We start from the raw sequence: 20,997 nt of genomic DNA, 5'->3' as shown, positions 1-20,997 counted from the left end.
CATCCCTGTAACAACTACAAAAGTTGCTTACATGGAAAAGAAACATTGGGAAATTATTTACTGTATTTTTAGCTTTCTTCTGCAAATTAGCAGCTGCTAACAAGGAGGAGAGCCAGCACTATGTGACCAGTCAGCATTCCACAGACCTCTAGCAAGCATTCCATGGACCACAGCTTGGGAACCTCTGTTATATATTACTGCAAAGTGTTAATGGCAGATGTTAAAGAACCACCCTTCTAACTAGGTGAGGGCTTTTTTGGAGGAATATTGGAAGCAAGTGAGAAGAAGGGAGGCATCAGAAAACTGGAAGTATATATGGAAGTACAAAGTACAAGGCATGATTTCATTAGACAGTGGTGATGGTGGGGTAATAAGATATGTAAAAGGAAGAGAAACTGGTAATAATGGAATTGCTAGTCTGCATAAGGATCTTCTCCACCATGAATTATGACACTGAGCATTGGGAAGGCTACCGTATGTTTGCAACACTTTGTCATATCACCTTTAAATCATGATATGGCCATGAAAGATACCACAACTTTAGCCTATTAGCACTTATTTGTCAGATATTGGAACACTTTTCCAAGTAAGGGCCATTTTCTAGGATGATAATGTGGAAATTGCATAATTCAGGATGGTAGTAGCAAATCAGAGATAGTTTGGAGAGCAGAAATACCTTCCCCCCCCCCATATCTTTCGGTATTGTTTTGATGGGGAATACAAATCCTACTTTGGCCAGGAAAGGGTTAACAAGATGCTGTGAGCTCAGAGAGACATGGTGAGTGAGGCAATATCTTTTATTGGATCAGCTTCTGTTGGTGAGCGAGACCAGCTTTCAAGCTACACAGAGCTCTTCCGCAGGTCCGGGAAAGGTACTCCCTGCATCACAGCTGTGAGCTCAATCTCACCCTGTTACACCTGCAGCAGGTGTCAGGCATGGGCCCTCCCCTCTCCCTCCGACCCCCCAAACTCAACAGGTGTCAGGTGTGGAGGGAGAAGTTAAAAGGGAACATCCCAGCTCAATGGGGGGTTTGCTGGGAGGGAAAGCAGACCTCCAGCTCTCACTCCAAGAGAGAAGCCTGGCTAGGCTAGGCTTAGGAACTCTTGAGAGACTACTACCTGCCAGAGCCTCCCTGAGGGAAGGTAGGCCTGATGCTGAGCTATTATTTTGATTTGTTGCCAGTGACTTTCTAGTTGCAGGGTTAGCCTGCTGCAGGTGCTGCCTCACATGAAGGAAGTTTCAGCTTAAGAAAAACCTTTGTCTTGTTCCCCAGACTATGGACCCATTAGTGGTTTTCTGTGATCCTGTCACCAAAGAGTGATCCTTTTACAAATGTGTTAAGAAGGCCATACTTTCCTCAGCCAGTCCTCTATTACCTCTCGTTCTCCATTAACCAATTAAGGACCTGATTGTGATCCCCTTACTTAGGAGGAGTACCTTACTCATAAGTAGTCTTATGTTTCCAGTGAAATGTCTTGTGAAGTAAGATACTACTCAATATGAGTTAGGGTAGCAAATCTTGCCCTAAATAGCTAATCATTTTACACCATTTTAAAGACAAAGTGCTATACAAATGAATACCTGTATTATTACTTAATCTGCCTAAAGTTGCCATTGTAATTTCACATGAATATGCATAGAATGTTCATAAAAAGGAAATGTTCACACTAACCACATCATACAGTTCTCTGTCTCACTAGAAGCAGCACCAAAAATATTGATGGCAACTCACTTTCACTGATAAGAAATATTAGACTGGTTTTTGCAGCTCAATTAATCTGTCACCTGTCCTCAGCAATCTGTAAATCATTCCTCATTCAAACAACAGATCATGCTTTAGCAGTGGTATTGATCCATGCAGACCTCTGGGTTAGGAATAAAGCATCTTGAATTACTTTGGCTGACTTTTGGGAGTTTGTTTTTGTTTTTGGGGGGGTTTATTGTTGTTGTTTTTTTACAATGATTAGGGAACTCTAGCAACCGTGTTTTAGTGTTGTTATCACTTAGCTTAAATTTAGAACTTTGGTCTCCAGAGAAACACCTCCCACCCCAATCTGGTCTGCCTCTGCTTGGAGTAGATATCAGAAAAAGCCATTCCTTCAGTTTCTCTAAGGGCTTGATAACCTCTTCACTTTCCTTAGCCAGAGGTGTTTTGACCTTTAATTAAAAGGAAAATTTGTTGCCTTCCATTCAGAAGACAGCAAATAATGAACTCATTAAAATGAGGTTAGTGTTCAGGCCTTAGAACAAAAAGAGCTGAAGTCTCATTAGTGGCTAACAATCCAGAACATAGCACATAAATAAAACCTAATATGGCAGAGCAAAATGCCTTGGTGCATTAAATTTGAGCAGTATCAAATGTTTACAGTCAATGATGTCTAGGGCATGAAGTTTTAATGTACTTAATAAAGGAAAGCAAATTGCTTCCTATTAGCCATGAAATGTTACTGCACAAATTCCCCCAAAAAGTTTATTATGCAAATGAAGGATACAGTTGTAATTAACAAGGACACTATGGGAAAATATCATTCTTGCTTAATAGATGCACCAATTATGAAGAATAAAGACAAAGCAACTCAAACATACAAAAGGTAATTACATGGATTAATGTAAAATACTGTTGAGTGTAAATGCAATATAAAGAAAAAAAGCTTTATCTTATGGATGTCCTAGAGAGAGGTAGACTTACTGACAAAGTGAAGAATAAATTAATAAACTGAAACACAAAATTCTAAAAAGATTCCACCTAATTTAAGTGCCCTAGTTGAAAGAAACACTTTGATTACTTTTTAAAAAAAATGTGCTTAGCCCGGCATGAGGTCATGCATGTTTCACCAAACTTAGATATGCTTTGTGGTTCTTTCCTTGTAAAATGACAAGTTTCAGAGTAACAGCCGTGTTAGTCTGTATCCGCAAAAAGAAGAACAGGAGTACTTGTGGCACCTTAGAGACTAACAAATTTATTAGAGCATAAGCTTTCGTGGACTACAGAAGTGGGCTGTAGTCCACGAAAGCTTATGCTCTAATAAATTTGTTAGTCTCTAAGGTGCCACAAGTACTCCTGTTCTTCTTTTTCCTTGTAAAATGATTATTTTATTAGATTTACTTAATTTACTTATTCAGAATAAAATGACATTAGTTTAATTACTGGCTTAGAATCTACCATAGAATCTGCAGTTTTTTTTATGTGGGTCACCATATCTAAATAGTTATTCTATGCTAATTGCCCTATTCAGCAATCCTTACTCAGAAGAACTAACATTGATTTTTTTTTTTGAATGATGACACAATAAGCAAAAATGAAGAGGCCCATAAATACTCTGGCCAAAGATACCACCACAGATCTATGGCTAAACCAGTGACAGAGAGAGGGGGGATAAGGCCTCAGAGAAGGGGCAGGGCCTTGGAGAAGGGGCAGGGGTGGGGCAAGGGTGTTCGGTTTTGTGCAATTAGAAAGTTGGCAATCCTATGCAGGCATCAGAGCTGGCCATCAATGCAGGTGGTAAAAAGTTTAATTCCTTAAAAGAGCAGGCATGCGGCAGTCTGTGTGCACCCAGGAGGCATTCTGAATGCCACCTGCTGCTCTCCTGGTGTGGTGCAAATCTGTATTCCCTATTATTATGGACTGTGCCTAAAGAGCACAACAGAGTGTATTCTTCATCTAGCAAAATTATTGCTGAAGCCAGCTGGAGTCAATGAGAATCTTGATTGAATAAGTAATTATTAAAAATAGAGAAAGGGTTCAATTATTCTCAAGGCAGGATTGATCTTTTTGTGTTTATTTTCTAGATAGATACTGAGATCTGTGTAAGACATTCCCCACACTTACAAACAATATAACATTTAGTCAAATGTTAGGACTCACCTATCCGATAGTGTCTCTTTAACGTTAACATACAATGAGACAATAAAAATGAAATTAATTTCCGTATAAATGAATATATGTGACATGTGTTATACTGAAATGACATAAAAAAAGGTCTTTGGTGCTCGCAATAAATGCTGCACCAAAAAACATTTACCCTTTAGACTGAAAAAATCATATAACCATAGTTTATACGATTTACAACTTAATCCTTGTTCTACTCTTCTAATGAGACCTTACCTGGATGGAATGTTTCTTCTCTCGCTTTTTTCCCCCTTCCCCTTTTTGTGATCTTACGAAATAACATTTCAAGGGGATTTGGAAAGGAAAAAATGAGATGATAAAACAAGAAGTTTATTTCATATACCTTGGTATACTATGTTTTAATTGATAATATTTCAGGGTCTTTCATCCACAAAGACAAACCACATTGATTTTGCTCAGCATACCAGTCTGAAATGCAAGAAGCACTGCATATATTGGAAAACTATGTTTCTAAAAATAATGGCCCAGATTCTAAACTTGTGGCATTCTGCATAGCTCTTTTGACTTAAATGGAGCTAAGACAACTTTCAACCACTGAAGCTCTGACCCAGTGAGTATTTCTGGTGCTGACCATCTTCATTTTATAATTGTAGTATGCTGGAACATAATTGTTACATTTGTCTACCAGTTCCCTTTGTATTTGGTCTCATAAAACATAATGGTGTAATATTACAATGGGTGGATCAAGCACTGATGTACTAATGTATGGTGGGGGTCACAAAAGGAAAATCATCTAATTAATAAATGTATAACCAGATAGGCTGGAGACAATACTAATCTCTTAATATTCAGTGCTAAGGCACACAGTTTACTGCAGTTAGATTTCACTTGTTGTTGTCCCTTGCTAATTTATTTCCTTGGATAACGGTTCTTAAACTTCTTGTTACCTCTACCTTAAAACTCTCTATATAGTTAAGTTTAAAAATAAAGGAAAATAAAAACTTGCTGACTGTCTCTTAGGTTGTGTGGAAGCCCAGTGTATGTCCCAAATGACAAACATATTTAGTTAGTTGTCTGTTATCATAAACACAGACTTCAGCTGCTAAGATGCATGTTAATTTCAGATATGTTTCATAGTTAGTTGGTGGTCAGAAATGCTTTTTAGCTTTCAAACATTGAGACAACTGGGCTAAGCATTTTCCTGTAACTGACAAATTTAATGATTAGTGACCAGATGTCCATGCCATGAAAGGAGGTATTATTGGAGTTTAAATACCTGTAGGCCACTGCCTGCCTCTTTCTTTGAACAGTGGAAGAATATAAATATCTGACTACTCTACTATGAACTTTGTTAATATATCTTTTGATTATTTCTTAAGAGCAACATGATAGGTGCTCAAAAGATTGCTGATAATTAAAGCTCTTCACCAATTCAAAACTGGCCAGCCCAATATAGACATGAAAGCATTATCCAGCTGGTATCTATAGCATGACCGATGTAAAATGTTTGTTGTTCTCAGACCAGTCCCCAGTGGAGAGACATTCATGTAGTAAAAACTACCATTTGGAAGCATCACTGCTTGGCAGTCTCATCAGTGAGGTCAAAGACTGAAAGTGCGCAGAGACTTCTGTCTTTTATCTCTACAGATGTTGTACACAAAATTGATCCGAGAGACACTGATGAGGCAGTAGGGGTAGATGGCAGAAGCTATTCTGTCTTCAGTGCAATCAGACTTGCACTTTTTTGGAGCATAAAATTTTATTAGAAAAAATAAACAACATAAAAACATAGCCATGAGGTAAATGGACACAACTCCCAGTGAAGTCAGTAGGGAGTTATCCATTTATACCATGGCTGAATTTGATCTACAAGCTACAATTTTAAAGTTTTTACAGGTAAGTGAAACCAAAGCCTTTAATGCCCAGGCTGGCAAGCAATACCTTTATTGTATTTTGAGTTAGTAAATTTCATTATTCACATTTTACATATAAACACCGTGTTTATGGTGGTTCAGTTGATTAGTATATTGTTACATCTAGAGACCGGAGTTCAAATATTGCCAAACATCAAAACATGTACAAGTCGATGTACGATCTTGCCCTGTTTCTGTTACTCTAAATTACACAGCTAGGTACTCTTGCCAATGATGTTGGGCCCTCACCTTATTAAATTCCCAAATGTATTCACTAATAGACTTAAGAAAAAAAGAATGACCCCAACGACAAACCACAGAATATATTTAAAGAAGACCTTAATTTTATGTCTCGTCAGTGGACACAAATTTTAATATGAGGCATTCCTAAATTTTATATTCATTTTTCTAAATGCATGTTAATTTCTTATTTATTTCAGGCATTACTAGAGACTCAAAATTTACTGCGCACTCAGGTTGCAAATTTTACCTTCAACCTTGGATTTTCAGGAAAGTTTTACCACACAGGTAAGAAGGAACTTTGTGCTCTCAGGTAGCTACAATTAAATCAGGATTTAAATCAGGATGCTCTCAGGTAGCTACAATTAAATCAGGTATCAGGATTTTAAACCTCGTTTTTAGCACTGTCTATTTATCATTGCTGACTCAGAGGAGCAATGGGAAAGTGCTGTATTCCATCATCTCAGGTACTTAGTGTCCAATCCAAGGCCCACTGAAGCAATGGAAGGAATCCCATTGATTTCAAAAGTCTTTTGATCAGTCCCTGAAGGATATGAAGTGTTTTTGCATTTTCTGAAGAGCGTCCTGTCAGTCTTAGGGTGATAAGGAAAACAAATTAACTGACAACAAATCTGTAAAGACAGCATGGGTGTCATTCCAGGCTTTTTGCAATATCACAGGTGCAATGAAAAGCACAAGGCTGAAAACGGAGTGCCACAACCTACTAAGAGGCAGCAATATTTGAATGTGACACACACCGTGACGTGTCTCAATATGATTAGAAAGCAACCCTATAGCAATAATATTAGGAGAAAGATTAAAAAAATATAATTGTCTTTAAAGTCCTTGTTATGCCAAAACCTTCATTAAAACAAATTTAAATTAAAAGAAAAATATATTTTTCCTTACTAACTCTGAGTAACCAATAGATTCCTCTTACCCACCCAATGTTTCTCTGGAAGATTAGAATTGCCTGATTCTGCGCACTTAATTGTCTCCTTCACATGCACTTCTCTCTGTCTCAATTTTTCTCCTCTGTACAATGTCCCTTCCACTTTCTCCCTTTTCCTCACTTTTTAAACCTTCTTGGTAACCCCTTTGCCCCATCCTGTCCCTCCATTCAGGCTGCCCAGCTTCTTCACTGTTCCCGCTCCCACCATCACTTACGTGACACCCAGTACTGGGAGGAACAGTGGGATGCACACTCAACCACTTATTTGAACTGAGGCAATTTTCAGAGTATTCCATTGTAAGCCTAGAATTTTTTCCTGTTTGAAGTGTCACCTCTGGAATACATAGTTTCCCAACTAGGTCAACCGTACTGCAAAGGGGACTGTTGGCTGCATTATATTAAAGAAGCTGGGAAATTTGACTGGAGGAGGTAATAACGAGTTAGAGAAGCAAAGGGATAAAGGGATAAGCTTAAAAAGCTAGGAACTGGAGTATGTGTATGTTGGGGGATGGGAAAAAAAAGGGTATGGGGAAAAGGAGTTTCAGAGAGGAATAGAGTGAAGAGGCCAAAATTATTATTTATTTGTATTATTGTAACACCTACCGCCCCCAGCTGAAATTGGGGCCCCGTTGTACTAGACACTGTGCAAACACATAGTGAGAGACAATCCCTTCCTAGAAGAGTTTACAGACTAAATAGACCAGACAAAGGGTGTGAGGGAAAAGAGAGATTAAAAGATTTGCTGAAGATAATACAGCAAATCTGTGGCAGAGCTGGGAATAGAATTTAGGCCTCTTGAGACCTATTGAAAAGCTTGTTTTCAGAGAAAGTTGGCAGGCCGTGGGGTATAAAGTGATATTAAGGAAAAACTGTAGCGTGTTGCTGTAGTTAATGTAGCTCTTCATGATCATGGACCGATTCCTGAGGTCCTTGGCAGGTTTTACTTAGTCTTTAATCAGGAAACTCTCAGTGAAATCAATAGAAGTTTTGCCCAAGTACAGAGGACTAAATAAGGATGCCAGTATTTTGCCCACTGCATCTTAACCTGCCTGTATAACCATTTCTTATTGGTTTTATCTATAATAAGGTGAGTTAAACAAAAGTAGACCATTATATTGTGTTGGGATACTAGGATGCTGCTTAATAATGCCCTGCCATAGTGTTCCATAGACATCAGTTCTTCATGTAGACAGTTTGCTCACTCCAGCAAGTGCAAGAAATACAAAAGGGGAAAAATCAGTGGAGAAAAGATTGTTTATTTTGAATACTAGTTGGTAATTAATATTAGTAGTGATATTAGGGGCATTTTTCAGTTCAAAATACTGATTTGCAATTTTGGTTTATTTATTTTTGTTAATCTTGAGTTTCCTCTCAATCCACCAGAATTCACTAAAAATTACTTCACGTGTAATCTTCAGGTTTTCTCTTCCCAGTTGATTTGAATATTATCAATATTTCATTTGTAACTGGTATAGAGAGAATGTGTTCATGTGTATGTATGTGTCTTCTCCATTGACTTATAAGGGTTACTAAAATAGTACAAAGTTACTTAATGAGTTGAGTCATGTCATTGGCTCCATTAAAAGACTTGCTGCAGTCTGTACTCAGTGATGCATGTGAGTTCTAAAGTGAGCACTTCATTCATGGGGTGATATTGTTGTTTTGTCATATCAACTTAGTGGAAACATTTCCAAGTGTTCTCCATGCAAACATCCACTTTATTGACTCATTATAAATAAAGCATGGAAAGGTATTCTTTAATTACAGTAAACATGGCTTGATTACCCAAAAGAGGCTTTTAATGTAAGATGCACGACATGTTTTATTAGGACATTAACTGCTGTGCCTTATTGACTTTTCCTTAATGCACAATTTTGTACTCCCTTCCAAAACTCAGATCAGTTGAAAACTACAAGAAGGAAATAATCATGTGAATCTGTTAGCAAATTAAATAATTATATGTATTAATCAAGAGATCACTGACCTGAACTGCACCTGTACCTCTTCATTTGGGTGCCCACATATAATTAGGATAGCTATATACTAACCTTATACACTAATTGCTTATATTCTTCATGCTGACACCCATTTCTATTAACAGGCAATTGAGTAATATAGGAAAATTGATGTCCTTTGCTGGTGCCTTTTAGTCTACAAGTGCACAGTTTACTTTTAGTAGTAAACTGTGCACTTGTAGACTAAAAGGCATCAGGAAGAGTTGACTAGTGTCTATTAGCAATACAGACTAAGTATGCATTTCCTGTGCATGTATATACCGTTATTTGGGTATGTGAGTTAGTGTTCCCAGGATCTGCCAAATAATTGCTCATAACTTTAAAACTACTGACTCTTCTTCAAACATGGCTTCAGTTTTAAGATTGAAAGAGACTTCTAAAACAAGAGATGTTTGAAGAAAATCTTAAAGTAGCATTAAAATTAGGAGCATTTAATGTCAGTAAACCAGTTTGGAAAAAGTGTGCACTTACCTACCTGTGTACAGATGCACACTGATTCTCTCTGAAAATGCATGTCTACCGATTTAATGAAAAACTACTGCACCTCTTCACTTCATAATTTTCAAATGTTCATTATGACTGCTGTTGGAAAATAAGGAATTTTTGTTACAGAAAATTGTGACTTTTCACATTTAAAAAAACCACAACAATTTTCCATTTAAAAAAAAAAGTTTGGGTGGAAAACTTTCAATAACTTTCTTTTATTTTACTAAATTAAAATTTTCTGTTTACAAAAGTAATAGGTCTCCGTGTCAAGTTTCAAATCTCAACCATTTTTGTTGTTTTCTTGCAGCTGTGCTTTAAGGGTGTTTGGGTTTAAAAAAAAAAGGAAGTATTGTGTTATCTTTCTAAATCTTCGTCACAGTGAAAAAATGGTTGACATATTGTATTCAAACTTTATTAAAAAAATTAGTCATCAGGAGGAAACTACCCCAGGAAAATCTGAGTCCAAAAAATGAGTTTTGTAAAGGAAACAATTTTGTAATCTTATTCTAATTATTTTAAATATTCACATATTACTGCTTCCTGTGTTCTAACTTTACTTCATTCTTACCTATAGTATGTTAAATGCCTGAGTTAAAATTACCCTAGTCCTATGTAACATCTCTATTATCTATCTTTCTCCTCTCTATCCCTACTTCTGAAACTCTGAACCAAACATGAGTCTTCTCCACTTGGACTATTAAAGTGTTTTTCTCATGGTCTCACAGACTCTCATTTCTCTCCCCACTAGACCCTTTCAAAAATATGTTGCTAATATCACCATCCTCTTCTGCCTCTATGACAATGTCTCCCACCTGTATATATGTGTGTGCATATACAAAACATGAACAAAAACATGTTTATTAACCAGAGAGTGCATACCGAAATAACAGCCACTAACCTTTCTTTTGGACAAGCAATTGTTTTCTTAAAAAGAATTAGAATGCAGTTTATCTCAAGATATAGGTTTCAGAGTGGTATCCGTGTTAATCTGTAACAGCAAAAAGAACGAGGAGTATTTGTGGCACCTTAGAGACTAACAAATTTATTTGGGCATAAGCTTTCGTGGGCTAAAACCCACTTCATTGGATCCGTGCAGTGGAAAATACAGTAGGAAGATGTATATACACAGAGAACATGAAAAAATGGGTGTTGCCATACCAACTCTAACGTGACTAAACAATTAAGGTGGGCTATTAACTGTAAAAACTATTTCCTCATGCTAGTTTTCCCCCTACTGTTACTCACACCTTCATGTCAGCTGTTTGAAATGGGCCATCCTGATTATCACTACAAAAGTTTTTTTTCTTCTGCTGAAAATAGCCCACCTTAATTGATTAGTCATGTTACAGTTGGTATGGCAACACCCATTTTTTCATGTTCTCTCTGTATATACATCTACCTACTGTATTTTCCACTGCATGGATCCAATGAAGTGGGTTTTAGCCCACGAAAGCTTATGCCCAAATAAATTTGTTAGTCTCTAAGGTGCCACAAGTACTCTTCATTCTTTTATCTTAAGAGAAACTCTCACTAACATAACTAAGTGTCATATAGGGTATTTGGTATGTATTCTTCAACCTGTATTGTGCTACGAATAATAGTATATACATAGATTAGTAGGGCACCAAAAGAAAGGGATAGTGATACACTCATTGTACAGAAATATTCTTCAAAACGTTGCAGAGATTAAATACAAATGTAAATAATACATTGAACACTTATCTTTCTAATACCTGCTGTGAAAGCAAATAAGGATGACCACAAACCACTTTCTTTGTAATTAGTTTTGCAAAGTGTTGAAAGACTTCTAAAAAAAAAAAGCAATCTGTGTGTGCTATAATCAATCTGTTTGTGAAAAGTAAAGATATGTCTTAAGCTAAATAAAAGCTGTTAAAATTAAATGGTGAAGGAACTAGAAAGAATGCTGCCAGTAAACTGACTGAAGTTTTAATAGTTAATTTGAGGATGAAGTTAGTGAGACTTAATGTAGCCATCCATATTTTAAAAAGCACTGGGCTATGTGTCTGCAGACTCTAGAAAGTAGCCCTATGTCATTTGTAATTTTGAAGATTTTCTTTGTTGTAACCACTTGAGTTGTTCAAATAATTGACTTTTCAGTTCATCAGCAGTTCTGAAAAATAGAAGAAAACAGCATTTGTTTCAGGTCAAGCAAAACAATTTTGTTTATTAAAGTCAAGGACATTTGAAAATGAAGGGCTAGAATCACTAGGGGACTTCACCACTGTTTTGTGAATGGTGCTTGTGTTGGTGCTGGTGCCCTCGTATGCCCAATAAGGGACTTATTCTAGGTAAGTGCTTTACTCTATAGCCCGATGGTTATTCTTGTGTAGGACTCTCTCAATCACTTCTGTTGAAGCAGTTCCACTCTTTTTAATAATTAAATATTAATTGGGCCTCAAAAAGAAAAAGAATGACTCTATAGCCTGGTGGTTTGAGCACCCACCTAGGAGGGGACAACCTGGCTACAAGTCTCTGCTCCAGAGCAAGGACTCAAACCTAAGTCTCCCACATCCAGCTAAGTATCCTAACTATTGGGCTATCATGGAGGGGGAAGAGTCAGCACCTTCTCCTACTTTGCTTTCCGAATGGCACCAAGTGTCCTTGTGATTCTCGCCCAAAATCAGAATATTTAATTTTAAAAACATCAATATGAATTATTTTGACATTTCCATTTTATTTTATTTTTTCTCCTGAAGCAATTTGCAAAAACTGACAATTTCAGTTGACCTGAATCTGAATTTTTCAGAGAAAAAGGTTTCAGACAAAAATTTGCACCCACTCTGGTAAACATATGTTCTTTCTTCGGCCTGAATTGTGGCACATGTCTTCACTAGAATGAGCTATTAACTTTCATTTAAAATGAAAGCTTAAATTCTGCAAAAAAAGATGGCATACCAAGGAAAACTCTACCCTGCACTTGCAAGTTGAGTAGATTTTTCAAATCCCTATTATAGCTTTACTTTACTGCCTAGTTACTTTATAAAACTGTTTCATATTTCTTTTGATTCTGATTTCATCAAAATATATCAACTTCAATTTGATGAGGCTCTTAGTGGGAGTTTCTTTTGGTTTTGTTCTGAGTTTTCATAAAATGTAAATGTCTGGTTTCTACTGCTGCCTCTGCATATACACCAGCCCAGATAAATATGCTCTTTCACCTAAGGATCACATTAGTACTATTACAAGAGTCAGCCACAGCTCATGAGAAAAAGTAGTTCAGCTCTGGTCCTCTCTCCTCCTGGTAGCAGTTCAAAGCCTTTTGAAGACCAAATCAGAGAGATCATGACTGCCCACTTTCCAACAGTAAACAACATGGACTTTTGGTTACTCCTGGACCTTGGTTCTCCTTTTGAGCCTGCTCTTGAAAGTTAGTTGTCATTGTTATAAATTAACATAATATAAGTAGGGAGGGAAATACCAAACATAACTCTTCATATCATCCTTTCCTTAATACAGCAGTGTAATCGCACCAAATTTATGGCATTACAGTTGGTGAGACAGTCATCTGTCTGGTTTAAAAATGCAGTTACTTGCAGCTTTCACTGTACACTTATTATTTTTTCTTTCTTATTTTGCAGGAACCGAAGAGGAGGATGAAGGTGATGACCTGTTGTTGGGGTCTGTGGATGAGTTCTGGTGGTTTCCCCATATGTGGAGTCACATGCAGCCTCATTTGTTCCATAATGAGTCATCACTGGTGGAGCAGATGATTCTCAACAAGGACTTTGCACTAGTGAGTAAAAGTTATAAGAAGGTTTGATAGGCTGGAAGCCCTCCTGAGTCAGGAAAGAGTCAATGGGCTGTGCCTATGAGGGGGTGGCAATCAACCCTGCCCCATGACACCTGAAGTTGGTGTAGACTATGCCGGAGGAGCTAAAAGGGAGAGGGAGAGGGAGAACTTCAGCTCTTACTATAGGGAAAGAAGATTGGCTGGGTCCAGGAGCCAAGGAAGAGGGCTGCCTATCAGGGTCTTCCTGAGGGAAGGGGAGGGTTTGCATTTCTTCATGCTTATATTGGGTATTGGTTACCCTGGAAGTGGGAAAGCTATGTCACCTCACCTCTGAAGGTGTTGGAGGCTGGGTGAGTCAGTGCAAGACCAGGAGGGAAACAGAAATAGAGCTTTTATTGCCCTGTACCATGCTATGAGGAGGCACATGGGAGGGTGTATGGTCACCAGGGTATAGAGTCTTCAAACACTTCATTGGGAAGTGCTGGGGGGGAAATAGGAAGCTTTACCTATAATGTGAACCAAGCCTGGCATTGGAAATGCAGATCTAAAAAAGGAACTTAGACTTAGTTTTGCCATTATTTTATCCCTCATTAAGGAGCAACCCCTTTTCTTAAATAGTCTTTTGAGTATGTGGTGGCCTACAAGCAGCAGATTGGTTATGTAATGTCTTGAGGGACAGTCAGTTAGCCTGTTCCTCCACCTTATAGCTTAAGGAAGACTATTAGAAATAGGAAATCTGCTTCCTGATATACAGTACAGATATATGGGGTGGAGTCAGGGGCAGGAGGTTGGACATGGGGTGAAATGAGGAATTTACTTAAAGGCTTGCATAGAATTTGAAGTTTTCTGTGAAGCCACCTCAACCTGATGAAGGGGATGAGAAATTAAATTGCAGGATTTCACATGGCTTCTTTAAAAACCTATGCAAGATTTGAAAATGTGCCTTTTAAATAGCTAGTCTGTCTCTTGGTGGTGTTGATACATAATGATGTTTGATTTAGCCTGTTTGTACTGTTAACTTTTTAAGAGCTGTCCCTCAAGCACTGGATGGAGTTCAGTATAATTTTATTGTAAAGTAATGTTGAAAGCTCTTTAGAGTCCATCCAGAACAATTCTTGGTTAGTCAGCATAACAAAGAGAGAAAAACAAAATCTATACGTCTTTTCTTTGGAAAAGACATTATGTGGCTCTTGACAAAGCATTGCATCTCCAAGCAACCAAAGTCACTCAAAAGAGCAGAATGACATTGTCATTTAGCCTGCTGCTTAGAGAACAGAAACTCTCAGAGGCTCTACCATTTGCAGAGACCAGTATGCTCCCTTTCCCTTTTCTGAGGTTGTGGTGCAAATAAAAACTCCCAGGGAGTCAAGGAAACTTATAATTTAAAATGGAACGGGAAGAAAAAGCTTCCCTTGCTTGTTAGTGTGTTGTTGTTTTTTCCCTAATGACCTCCATACCACATTGCAAACTTAATGTAATTGCCTCCTGTGCTTTCTGTAGTTTGTTTGGGGGGGGGGGGGGGGTTGTTTTTTCTCTCAACTTTCTTGTTTGACTGGATATTTGTACAGAATTATATTAGTTTTTTTTTTTTTTGTAAAACAGACTGAGAATGTTTCTTTTATCAGCTTTCTTTTCTGACCTGTTTAATTTATGAATTATAGAATCCATGTCTTTTGCCATCGTGATTGGCAATGGGCAAATCAATTCAGGTACGAGAACCAGATTGGAACATTATTCAAAAGTTAAAATCAAACTAAAACTTTGAAGTTGAGATGGGCTTTTCCTTTCATTTTCTATTTCTATATGATTATAAATTGCTGGGTTCCACCTGGAACCCAAAGCAAAACCAAAAACCAGGAAATGATATTTTTGGAAACTTCCAAGCCCCCTTGCAGACCCATGGATTTAAGACACTTGATATGTTTTAGCAAACATCCAAACTTTTGGGTTTTTATCCAAACTGTACTTCCAAAATTTTGAGTTTTGGGACCAGTTCAAAAAATGATCCCAAAGTTGTAACTACACCCCTAACCCCATGCAGCTATGATGTTTACTGAATCTCCTGGAAAGGAATATAACAATGTGCTTTTAAGTGCACCCACTCCATAGAAGGATCCTTATATCCTTTTAAACCAGAAGTAACCAACAATGGACAAATTACTCTGTCACACTGTGACGGTGCTGCCCGTGGGAGCCAGCTGAGGTAACTCAATCAGAGTGAACTGCAAACAAAACAGGGCAGACAAACCCCAAAAGCTGGTGGATATTCCAATACTTAGGTTTACTAAGTCAGCACAAAACAGCTTCTATAGTACCTCACTGGTTACTCAGAAGTCCAAACAACGCAGTTTCCCTTAAAGAACCCAGCCTCAGGCCTTCGTCCAGACACACCTGTCAGATATGATGATGATTACTGAAAATCTTACTTCATCATATAAAAGAAAAGGTTCTTCCAATCCCAAAGGATCAGCCACATACCCAGGTCTAATTATAACTTAGATCTTACCCAAAATACACGCTTATAGCCAATTCTTATTAACTAAACTAAAATTTATTAAAAAAGAAAAGAGAGAGAGAGTGTTGGTTAAAAGATCAATATACATACAGACTTGAATTCAATTCTTGAGGTTCAGATGCATAGCAGAAGTGAGCTTGTAGTTGCCAAAAGTCCTTTTAGAAATAGTCCATAGGTTATAGTCCAATGTCCATATTCAGGGTGGCTCCAGTCAATGACTGGGGATCTCAATTCTTGTGGCTTAAGGTTTCCCCCTCTTGAAACCCAAAGCAGATCTGAGATGAAGAAGGATTATTTCCCAGGATTTTTATACATTTCCAGCCACCTTTCGGCCTGAGAAAACAATAGGCCTAACTCTCCTTCTTCCAAACATCCTGGCAATTAGCACAGGATAATTTATCCGTTAAACTGTTCAGATACAGGTTACCACAACCTTCAAAGAGACATAGAGACAATAATACTATTTCACTCAAGTATCATCATAAATGTTAATATTCCTTTTTTGATCTTTGAATTTAAAACTATAGCAATAGACAAGACTTGTTTGCTTACATCACAAGCCCTGAGCAAGCATCTACCCTTTTACCTCTAACAATGTAGACTTGCATTTCAAAGCTCTATTCATTTACACATCTTCCTAACCAGTTTCTACAGTTCACCCATGGGTCAGGTCAGTCTGAGTTAATTAACTCTTTCTGGCCCTGTCATCTTTCAATGAAATACTATTTTACACTCATAACATCTTCTATACAATAATTAAAATTAAAATTCTTCTATACACACACACTTCTATACAATAATTAAAATTAAATAGAACAAGCATATATAAGTCTGTGTAATTACAACCTGTTTCTTCAAATTAAGTCATGCACAATTCTTTGGGAATGTAACTATATAGAACGTTTGAAGGGGTTGTGTGATACTGTTTGAGAGTGAGAGGGACATAAACAAATGTTAGACACAGCTCACATTTAAAAATCAAAGTAATTTTCATGACCTGTAACTCAAACATTTTTGCCCCATTTTCTTTAAACCTCTCAGGAAAATTCTCCTCAGTAATTGGATTAAACCTGCCAATGTTCAGGTCAAACTATATTTAATAGCAAAAGTTATAAGGTGGGCTAAAAGTAGGGCTTATCACAGAATTTGGTTGCAGCCTTAACTACAAAGGCAATATCTTCTCTCTATAATCATTTTCATTGAATGGCAGGGGCTCCGAAGGGTACCCATAAATAAGGAGCTAAAGAAAATGAAAGGCTGGTGTCATTATAGTTGTATTTCCTTCTAGTGGTTGGACATGGGTTGTACTGACCTCTTAGCACTGAATTCTATAATAGCTGTACAATTTACTTATGAGAACACTTCTTTTCAAAAGCTTCGTGTGAAATCCTCTCTGTGGGAGAAATTTATCTTCCTGACATGACAACCTCCTTGATATCTAACACAGCGCTGGCAGCCATGAACTCTGAGTAATCTTGCATCCTCCTCTCCTTTCTCATTCTTAACATCTTGCCTTGTCTGGGAATGGCATTCCCTACCTCTCTAATACATTTTTTCATATCTCTCACAAGAACCAAAAGCTAATCCCTTTACAATGATCATTACTCTTTTTTTACTTCAGATTCTAAATCCAAATTAGCAGTTAATTAATTAACAAGAATAAATAAGCCAAGCAGAAGTCTCCACACTTATTTTTCATTATTGATTATTATGTTTACATGGAGTCCTTCTCATATTTTTGTGCTGTTTTCTCGTGTGTCACTCATCCATCCACTGAATTACACCCTTACTGCAAAACATCAGTAAAATTATACTTTGGAAGCTTTTGCATAAAGGTGTAACCATTTCCTGAGGAAGTTGATTGGGGATGGGACAGTAGAGTTTGAGTGGGGTTTTTTAAGGGTCTTAGAGGAAAACATTCTATTTGAGAAGGCTTTGTTAATGCAGCAATTGCATATCTTGGACAATTGCTTCATCAGGACTTTTGAGAACAGCTTGGTGTTAACATTTTAAATGAAATACAGTGACGCCTACTTTTTGTGATCTCGTATATTGTGAAACTCATTTATAATAAATTAGAACATAAGTTGAATCACTACAGTGCCTTTTGGTATGCAGATTCCATTTACAGTAAACCTACGCTGAAGTCAATAGAAGGATTCCCACTAACTTCAATAGGCTTTTGATTAGGCCCAATAGGACAGTTGTTCTGGGAGAAACAATGATTTAATAATAAATGTTCTTTATTGTAACAGAATTCCTACTCTGAATTAAAGCCAAGCTTAATGAACACTAGCCAATTCAGTCACTGCATATGAAACCCATAGTAATATTTTACATTATTACATGAAGGTTTAAATATATAGATGCATTGCATCCTCTTGTACTGTATACATATTCTGCTCTTTCCAGGGATCTGTATGTACAAATTCTAGGTAGGGAGCAGGATCTATGATTCAGAGTAAGGGTTTGAGTCAAATCAAAATGACTGAGTTCTATTCTCAGCTCTAACACTGATTTGCTTTGTGACCTGTACTTCAGTATGCCATCTATAAAATGGGGATAATAATTTCCCTTCTCATGTAAGTGCTTTGCAAAATTATATTTTCAAGTGAGTTAATTAGTCTTTAAAAATCACCACAGAGTTGAAGTGTTTGTAACTGTAAAATATCACTTTTGATAAGGGAACTCAAATATTTTGCATATCAGAAAGGACTGTTAATATTTATACCATTTAACAATTGGTTGATGGATGAACGACATTTTCTGAGATGTTGCATAATTTTCAATCCTGCTCTATCTCACCAGGGCATGGTGAAAAGTTAAGGAAGCTCTCAGTAGCAGCAAAGCTATATTACATGTATGTGTGAATGATTTGCATGGCAGCTGGGATCAACAGTAGAATATGTTTTAGCCTCAGATGCTGCATCTCTTACCTGTCAAGTGGCTGTTTTCATGGCAATATTCTCACCCTCTAAGGAATTTACACCACTGACAGAATGCTCTGCGAGAGTTAGAAAGTAATAACCAAAGAAAATAAATTGTCCATATCAGTCAAAATGTATTAACACAAATCTACCAGGGTTTGCCGTTGTCTAATCTAGGCAATATTACTGTTGCATGAGGAGGGGAAAAGTGTAAAACCTTATTCTGTTTCCTTGGTAAATAACCCAGTAAATTCATATTCATGTTCTCTCTCCTCCCCAGATTGTAGGCAGTGGGCACTATTCTTGCCCTTGTGTGCCCATGCTCCATTCCCCACACATGAGTGCAGAATTATACTGCTGTTCAAACTTTCAGATATTCAGTAAAAGCAGGACAAATAGAGCTCAATTTCCCAATTAGGTAAATCAAAGATGTATGTATATCTTGCCTATGTAAATATGAATGTGACGTCACATATCACAACTGGATGCAGGAAATGGATGGTAAAGTTTGTTATAATTGGTTTGGTTTGATTTGATACTCATACTTTGCACTTCCATAAAGATTTCTATGTGAAGAGCTCACAGTGCTTTACCTACAGTAATGAATTATAAGCATTATTATCTCCAATTTTCAGATAGAAGCACCAAGACATAGAAGTAAGTGACTTTTCAAATCACAAACAAAGACTGCAACAGAGCCACCAAAGACAGAACAAAGCAAGATTTGTTTCCTCCCCTCTCCTTTAGTCACAAGACTTTCATTTCTGCCCTGTTGTACATCCTTATCTGACAAAAACAAATGGAATTTATTTAATCCCAGAGCTTCACCTTTTCCCTTTGTCTCAAATCGTGTCAGCTAGTGAGTATTTCCTTGGGATGCTGAAATGCAGATGGCACTGAAAATGATGCAGATGCAAGATAAACATTGTTGTGGATATAGACCACAAAAAGAGGCAAGCATATTCTTGAGTCAATGTTAAGAGAAATTAATATGCAAAACAACATCATTAGATTCAGGTTGTCTGTAGTAATGTACATTATTTTGAATTTCCCCTTTATAAGCCCAGCCTTGCCACCCTTTTTTCCTAGAATTTTTCAACTGCCAAAACCACAGAGAAACCTGTAACTTTTTAAAAATACCAAATACAAATTGAGCAAGTCAGTGACTACATATCAGGTGCAGAGTGTCTTCACATCACTGGGCTTCTGGGTCATCTTATTTTCAGTATCTGTAGTTAGTGCTGGGAAAATTGGATGCAGTGGATTTTTATGGCATCTGTATTGTCTGTAATAGTTTTGTTGCATGTATGCAGAATCCAGCATTGACTGCACAGCTGATGTCCTTTTATTTGTGATTGGTAAGTAGTTCTAGCTAATTATCAGGAGAATGAGCATGCATTATTCTAGGACTGACCACTTGGTCAACAAATTATTTTGGGCTTTCAACCAATCCCTTTACCCACTCTGTTCTTTCCCTAATCAGTTTTTTCCATTCACAACCTCCCACCTTGCTTCATTTTGGCTCCATCTTCAGCTCTGTTCCGTAACAGAGACAGCATTCCCACTCTGTCTCTCTGACTCTCAGGCATACAGGCTCTACTCCTTTTCTTTTGTGGCAGAGGTTGCTACAAGGAAAGCTGTACTCTGCACAAACATTTAGATCATTGCAAGCAGGTGTATGAATCTAGTCAACTGCAGACTAAATCTTCATGTGTATCCTTCACTAATGCACTTTGATTTAGTCCTGTTTCAAAGAGATCTAATCAACTGTTAATGCACATCGGATGGGTGCACAGGAACACTGTGGCTATGTCTACATTACAGCTTATGTCAGCATAACTTATCTGAATAAACCAAGCCCCTGAGCGACATAAATTACATCAACATAAGCTCTTGAGTGCACAGTGCTATGTTGGTAGGAGAGCGTCTCCTGCCCACATAGCTTTTGCTGTTCGCAGAGGTGGTTTTATTATGCCAATGGGAGAACTCTCTCCCAGCGGCCTAGAGTGTCTTCACCACATACGCTGCAGCGGCACAGCTGCATCGGTGCAGCTGCACCACTGCAGTGTTATCTGTATAGTCATGCTTTTAAATCATGTCAGGCTAATATGGTCTAGATTCATACCCAAGCTTGCCCTTGTCTAATTGTTCATATAGCCAAACTCTTAGAATACGAAACTATTCATCTACTATGCAAAACTGTGGCTAAATGCTGACTGTTAGTATTATGTTACAGTAGTTCACAGAGTCCTATTGCGCTAAGCACTACATGTGCATATAACAAGTGATAGACCTTGCTCCAATTAGCTTACAGTCCAAATAGACAAAGGCCATGTGAAAAGAATAT

The 20,997-nt window shown here is 37.5% G+C and overlaps 1 protein-coding gene across 2 annotated transcripts in view; it reads left to right on the top strand.

Moving 5' to 3' along the window:
• LOC128837617 (bifunctional heparan sulfate N-deacetylase/N-sulfotransferase 4-like) overlaps window positions 1-20,997 on the top strand; it is a 178,720-nt gene that overhangs the window by 64,761 nt on the left and 92,962 nt on the right. For both annotated transcript variants that reach the window (XR_008445003.1, XM_054028867.1), the window contains exons 4-5: window positions 6,205-6,292; window positions 13,057-13,211. Coding sequence is in view for 1 of the 2 variants with exons in the window: in XM_054028867.1 (XP_053884842.1) it covers window positions 6,205-6,292; window positions 13,057-13,211 (243 nt within the window). In the remaining variant the exon portion in view is untranslated. The remainder of the gene's footprint in view (window positions 1-6,204; window positions 6,293-13,056; window positions 13,212-20,997) is intronic.

This window comes from Malaclemys terrapin, chromosome 5 (genome assembly GCF_027887155.1).
Source record: "Malaclemys terrapin pileata isolate rMalTer1 chromosome 5, rMalTer1.hap1, whole genome shotgun sequence".
In the NCBI taxonomy this organism is placed as follows: domain Eukaryota; kingdom Metazoa; phylum Chordata; order Testudines; family Emydidae; genus Malaclemys; species Malaclemys terrapin.
Note: the sequence above shows the minus strand (reverse complement) of the source record. Positions and strands in the feature narration are given on the sequence as shown.